The sequence below is a fragment of the Gekko japonicus genome, unplaced genomic scaffold (assembly GCF_001447785.1).
Source record: "Gekko japonicus isolate JY-2015 unplaced genomic scaffold, Gekko_japonicus_V1.1 scaffold4159, whole genome shotgun sequence".
NCBI classification, from domain to species: domain Eukaryota; kingdom Metazoa; phylum Chordata; class Lepidosauria; order Squamata; family Gekkonidae; genus Gekko; species Gekko japonicus.
Window position 1 is genome coordinate 39,436 of NW_015166559.1, and position 7,062 is coordinate 46,497.

At 53.2% G+C, this 7,062-nt stretch overlaps 1 protein-coding gene across 1 annotated transcript in view; it reads right to left on the reverse strand.

Annotated features, from left to right (window-relative positions):
* LOC107111386 (neural cell adhesion molecule L1-like) overlaps nucleotides 1-7,062 on the reverse strand; it is a gene marked incomplete at its 3' end in the record, with an annotated part of 97,915 nt that overhangs the window by 36,214 nt on the left and 54,639 nt on the right. The window contains exons 10-12 of the mRNA XM_015412352.1: nucleotides 5,661-5,792; nucleotides 5,418-5,561; nucleotides 491-602 (exon numbers count right to left, since the gene is read on the reverse strand). Coding sequence (XP_015267838.1) covers nucleotides 491-602; nucleotides 5,418-5,561; nucleotides 5,661-5,792 — 388 coding nt within the window. The remainder of the gene's footprint in view (nucleotides 1-490; nucleotides 603-5,417; nucleotides 5,562-5,660; nucleotides 5,793-7,062) is intronic.

Here is a 7,062-nt window from a genome sequence, read left to right on the forward strand (position 1 = left end):
AGGAATGCACAGGAACAGAGTTCCGGCTGGCTCCCAAGCTGGCCACGCCCAGCAGGAACTCATTAGCATAATAGGCCACACCCAACAGCAGAAACTCATTAGGATTGGTTACATTAGGGGTGTGTGGCCTAACATGCAAAGGAGTTCCTGCTACAAAAAAAGCCCTGGACCGTTTTGACAACAAACAAGGTAAACAGAATAAGAAGCAAAAGGTGGGTGTGGCTGGATGAGCACACTTCTGGTAACATGTGCTCATGAGCTGTGCTGTCAGGGGTGTGGCCTAATATGCTAATGGGTTTCTGCTGTTGGGTGTGGCCAATTATGCTAATGAGTTCCTGCTGGGCTTTTTCTACAAAAAGAGCCTTGCACAAACACACACGCACACAAAGATGACATACGGAGGTGGTACAAACTAAGGACAAAGCGAGCCATGGCACATTTGGGGTGGGTGAGTTGACAGCGGGATGAGTGCTAGGAATGGAGAACTCACCATTTCACCGTGGGTCCAGGTGCCCCAAAGGTTTTGCAGTGCAACAAGGCAGTTTGGTTCTCCACCACGCTGTAGCTCATGTCGTCTGGGGTCAGGATCTGTGCTGGCAGGCCTGGAGGAAATCGAGCAGATGTCTGGCACAGGGCACTAGCTAAACAAACAGCTGGTTCCAACCCACCGACTAAACCCCTACCGCTTCGGGGAGAATCCAAAAGCACACTGAACCAGCCCCGTAGCTACACACTGGGGAAACCTAAAGGACCATCTCCTTCCATACGTCCCTGTGAGCCAACTAGGGTCGCCAGGCAGCCGTCTCTTGACTACCCCACCACTTGGGGGGCGGGGGGTCCATCCGGCAGTGACCAGAGGCTGGGCATTTTCCGTTTCAGCTCTGGTTGTCCCTCCTGGCACCTGGTGGGATGGGACTGACCGGGAGCAGGAGGGAGGTATAGACCTCGTCACAGGTAATGCAGTGATGACACTTCCAGAGTGCACTGGGAGTGACATTGTTGCTTCACGGGCACTGCAGTGATATTCTGGTATTTGGACAAAAATGCTGTGGTAAAAATGGCTTCAACAACAGAGCTTCTGCCCAAATATCAGGGTGTCACCACAGCGCCAGCAATGCGATTACGCCGGCCAGTTTGGTGTAGTGGTTGAGAGTGGAGGACTCTAACCTGGAGAACCGGGTTTGATTCCCCACTCCTCCATGTGCAGCAGCTGGCGTGACCTTGGGTCAGGCACAAGTTCTCTCAGAGCTGTTCTCTCAAGGGCCGGTCTCGAAAGAGCTCTCTCAGCCCCACCTCCCTCACAGGGTGTCTGCTGTGGGGAGAGGAAGGGAAAGGAGATTGTAAGCCGCTCTGAGACGCCGAGTGAAGGGCAGGGTATAAATCCAATCTCTTCTCCTTCTCTCATTTCGAGAACATTCCAGAAATGACATTGCTATGACGCCAGCAACAGCGAACTAGGTCTGCTTCTCCTGTCAGTAAGTCCCCCCCACCAGTCAGCCAGATCAGAGGCGGGGGGGGGCTGGGAACCCTACCTGGCCCTGTGGAATGGACTCCCTGAAGAGGTGAAGGAGAGCCCTTCCTTGGACACTGGCCTGCTTGCTTGCCAGGGCTGTTGAGGGAGTTTGAATGGCAGACATCTTGGGAAGCGGGGACAGACGTGGGGTTTGCTATTTCTTAAAAAACCGAAAATGTTTTTAACCAGGGCTATTTTTGGGCAGGAACGCACAGGAACGGAGTTACGGCTGGCTCCTGAGTTGGCCACGCCCAGCAGGAACGCATTAGCATAGTAGGCCACACCCAACAGCAGAAACTCATTAGGATTGGCTACATTAGGGGTGTGTGGCCTAACATGCAAAGGAGTCCCTGCTACAAAAAAAAAGGCCCTGGGTTTGGACAACAAACAAGGTAAACAGAATAAGAAGGGAAAGGTGGGTGTGGCTGGATGACCACACTTCTGGTGAAATGGGGGTGCGGCCTAATATGCTAATTAGCTGTACTATCAGGGGTGTGGCCTAATATGCGAATGAGTTTCTGCTGTTGGGTGTGGCCTGTTATGCTAATGACAGGGCTTTTTCTACAAAAAGAGCCCTGTTTTTAACTATTATTGTAAGCCGCCTTGAACCACAAGGAAAGGCAGGAAATAAAAGTTTTAATTACTAACAATAGAGAAGCAAGGGAAGGCCCGTCAGACTCACAAGGGGGGGAATCCCATATCCCATATTCACACACACCCCATTGCTGAGCCCACAACGGACACTGGGCCTGGCAGCCAGCGTTTGCTGCTGCCACGCCCAAGCCACAGCAGCTGCTTGTGCCTGCCGCCACTGCACTCGGGTGTGGAGAAACTGTTAGTGTCCAGTCTCTTGATCCCAGGCCCACAGCGGCTGCCAGTGTCCGCTGCTGTCAGGCCGGAAGCTAGGGTTGCCAGGTCGATCCCATCTACGTCACCAGGAAGTGACATGACGACGCTGGGCACGCTGGGGGTGGGGCCACGACCAATCGAGGGAAAACCATAGAGTTTTCCCTCAGATGACTGTGGCCCCGCCCCCAGTGTGCCCGGCGTGGTCGCCTCACTTCCTGGTGACGTGCACGTCGGGGTGGAATTCCCCCCGGGGCCCGATCCACCGCCGGCGGGGAACGGGCCTCTGGGGCGGGGGGTTCCCCGCCCCCGGGGGGACTTGGTAAGCCTACCGGAAGCAGCAGCCAGGGTCATAAGAACATCAGAAGAGCCCCGCTGGATCAGACCAGAGGTCCCTCTAGTGCAGCCTCCTGTCTCACGCTGTGGCGAATCAGTTCCTCTGGAGGGACATCAACAGGGCAGAGAGGCCGAGGCCTTCCCCTGAGAAGAACATCAGAAGAGCCCTGCTGGGTCAGACCAGCAGTCCAGCAGTCTGTCTCACACAGTGGCCAATCAGTTCCTCTGGAGGGCCAATGACAGGGCAGAGAGACCAAGACCTTCATAAGAACATCAGAAGAGCCCTGCTGGATCAGACCAGCAGTCCAGCATCCCGTCTCACACAGTGGCCAACCAGTTCCTCTGGAAGGCCAACAATAGATCATGGTGGACAAGGTCTTCCCCTGATGTTGCCTACTAGCTCTTGGATTCAGAGTTTTTGTGCCTCTGAATGTGGAGGTTCCCCTCAGTCACCATGGCTAGTAGCCATTGATAGACTTATTCCCCACGAATCTAATTCCCTTTGAAAACCATTTATTCCTGTGGCCATCACGACATTCTCTGGCAGTGAATCCCACTTTAAAAACTCTCTGTGTAAAGTAGTCTTTCCTTTTGTCCGTCCTGAACCTACTGCCCATCAGCTTCATTGAGTCCTCCTCCACCGCCACAGCCAAGGGGAGCAACTTTCCAGGGGGTATTTATGGGGGTGTGTGTGTATAGAAATATTGATTTCTAAAGGTTTCATGTCTTCCCCTGGAATGTCTTGCTGATATCATGCTGTGCCTTGTTCCTGTTGAAGTCAAATGGCCTCAATAGCCCTGCCATATAACCCCACATTCTTCACACTTCCATGCTGACAGAGACCAGATGGCTCTGCCAAGCATGTCAGAGAAGCTCACGTAGCCGAAGCATGTCAGAAGGCACGTAGCCCATAGACTAGCTGGAATTTGGGGGTCACATGACTGCAGGTGTGGCCTTCAGAGCTCTAGCCATTCAGGTGTTGCACCCATGGCAACTCAACAACTGGACACTCCTATGTCTACTCCAATTGGCTCCTGGTCAGGGCTAATTTGCGACTAGATTGGGTTTTTTAATTGTCTGCCCCTTGGAAGAGAGCTCAGATTTTCCTTGCTCTCTCTACTTGGTTGAACTGCACCTGGGTAATGCTGTCTCAGGGAGAGACAAAGAACTCCTTTGTGAGGCTGAGCACATGGCTGCATGCTTGCACAAAGATGGTACCTGGACTATAACCCTGGACAATCTTGGACTATAGATAATCTCTGGTAATTATGTAGATCTCTTTAATGTTTAGTGAGGGCCAAGAGCCATAAGTTTTCTTGTTTTGAAATCCTTATTAGTCTAATTGCTAAGTTCTGTACTGAATAAAACTATTTCTATTGTTAATGTGTCTGTATTGTTGTAACTGAGATCTCAAGGCTAAACTCCTGTGCCTTCTGCTCACCAAATTGCGCTAGCTTGGTAAGATTAGCTGCACAGCTCTGGATTGAGTTGCTAATGTGTTAAATCCCAGATGCCAACTGAGATTCTGGAGTCTCTAATCTCAGGCTGGTGAGGGATTAAGTTTAGAGATTCCTGGTGGCAAAGATGTTAGGCATCCAGAGAGTGTAGCCTACCTTTCTGGGTGTTATTGTTTAATGTACTGAAAAGTATAGGCTTGCCCCTCATTCCTGGACAGGCGTGAGGGCAGAAGCTATACAGGGGGGATTTCAATCCCATGTATTTTTCTTATATGTGATTTTTCTGCACACTTGGGGAGTGCCCCGGGTTTGCTGAAAAATCTCTTTAGGCTCCACATGGCCCTGATTTGCAGATTTAGTTATCCACAGATGCAAGTCACAGGGATCCAAACCTGAGCTGCTCAGTCCTAGTCCGCCACTCTGTCCAGTACAACACACCCATGTGGCTCAGATGGATAAACAGAACGTGTTGGCAGGCCACTGGGGGGCTTGGGGGGGGGTTGATGAAGAAGAAGAGGAGGAGGAAGAGATTGGATTTATACCCCACCCTTCACTACCCAAAGGAGTCTCAGAGCGGCTTACAAACTCCTTTCCCTTCCCCTCCCCACAACAGACACCAGAACAGATACCGGCTGAGAGAGCTCCTTCAAGAACTGCTCCTTCGAGAACAGCTCTGAGAGAACTTGTGACTGACCCAAGGTCACACCAGCATCTGCAAGTGGAGAAGTGGGGACTCAAACCCGGTTCTCCCAGATTAGAGCCTGCGCTCTTAACCACTACACCAAACTGGCTCTCCAATTTGAGGCACTGGGGCACACCACTCTCACTCCCGCCTCTAAACGGCCTTCGAGGGAGAGATCCTCCCTCTTGTACTGATCAGGGAGAGATCCTCCCCCTTGTAATGAAAGCCGAAAATTCAGAGAAGGGGCCTGCAATACCTCCCTTGTAATGAAAGCTGAAAATTCAGAGAAGGGGCCTGCAATACCTCTGAAGGGTCCGGTCCCCCCCCCAGCCCCATGGCAACAGCTTTCCATGCCAGCTCCAGGTCACCTTCAGTGACCTCCCCTTTTACCTGGAAAAGTCAGACTATGCAAGCCAAACGTTTGCTCAGAGGGGTCCCTGACACCCTCCCCCAAGCATCCCATCATTTTAAGCGAGATTAACAGCCCTGTTGTAGCGACGGGCCCTTCAGCAGCCACCTTTCCGACCTCTGAAGCCGACCTTCCCTGGCCCCGCTCTGACCCGAGATAAACAGAGGCACTCACGGACTACGTAGATGTAGGCGTTGGCCAAGAGGCTGCCATGTTTGTTGTGGGCGTGGCACTGGATCACAGCGGTATCGTTGGGCTCCACCTGGCTGAGGATAAGGGCTCCGCGTTGCTGCAACCTCCTCGGGTCCGGCGGCAGATCTGAAACCCAACCAAGAATTCAGGCACAGGAGGGGAAGTTGGAGGTTCAGGAGCCGCGTCGCCTTACCTCGAAAATTCCCCGCCCGCCCGCTCACTCACTTTTTAGCGGAATCCCGTTTATTCTCCACTCCACCTCCGGTCTGGGTTTCCCGTAGGCCTCGCAGGGCAGGCGCACATTCTCTCCCGGCCCGTAGATATGGCTCTGGGGCTTTTTGGACCAGTATGGAGCAGCTGGCGGAAGAAGATTGGGTGAAGAGAGCCGTCTCAGTGCTAAGGAGGACCGGTTCAGATAACGTCCTTCCGTTCCAGCCTTCAGTGAGCGACTTGAGCCCAGCCAGGTTTTGAAACGGAAAAGACGGAGATCCAAGTTTCTTGTCCTGATCTTACAGCTCCACCACTTTTCTTTTTTGCTGTCAAGTCGCAGCCAATTTGTGGCAACCCCGCAGGATTTCCGAGCCACGAGGCATTCAGAGGTGGTTTGCCATGGCCTACCTCTGCGTAGTGGCCCTGGACTTCCTTGGTGGTCTCCCCTCCAAATACTAGCCAGGACCAACCCTGCTTGGCTTCCAAGATCTGATGAGATCAGGCGAGCCTGGGCCATCCAGGTCAGGGCAGAGAAGAACAGAGGTGGTTTGCCCTTGCCTGCCCCTGCATAGCAACCCTGGACTTCCTTGGTGGTCTCCCATACAAGGACTAACTAGGGCTGATACTGCTAAGCTTCTGAGATCTCCAGTTAAAAGGACCAGGCAGGAGGAGATGAGAAAGGCCTTGACCTGAGACCCTGGCTCAGTGGCAGAGCCTCTGCTTGGCATGCAGAAGGTCCAAGGTTCAATCCCCGGCATCTCCAGTTCAAAGGACCAGGCAGGAGGTGATGGGAAAGACCTTGACCTGAGACCCTGGCTCAGTGGTAGAGCCTCTGCTTGGCATGCAGAAGGTCCCAGGTTCAATCCCCAGCATCTCCAGTTCAAAGGACCAGGCAGGAGGTGATGAGAAAGACCTTGACCTGAGACCCTGGCTCAGTGGCAGAGCCTCTGCTTGGCATGCAGAAGGTCCCAGGTTCAATCCCCGGCATCTCCAGTTTAAAAGGACCAGGCAGGAGGTGATAAGAAAGACCTTGTCCTGAGACCCTGGCTCAGTGAGTGGCAGAGCCTCTGCTTGGCATGCGGAAGGTCCCAGGTTCAATCCCCGGCATCTCCAGTTTAAAAGGACCAGGCAGGAGGTGATGAGAAAGACCTTGACCGGAGACCCTGGCTCAGGGGCAGAGCCTCTGCTTGGCATGCAGAAGGTCCAAGGTTCAATCCCCGCCATCTCCAGTTAAAAGGACCAGGCAGGAGGTGATGAGAAAGACCTTGACCTGAGACCCTGGCTCAGTGGCAGAGCCTCTGCTTGGCATGCAGAAGGTCCCAGGTTCAGTCCCTGGCATCTCCAGCTAAAAGGACCAGGCAGGAGGTGATGGGAAAGACCTTGACCTGAGACCCTGGCTCAGTGGCAGAGACTCTGC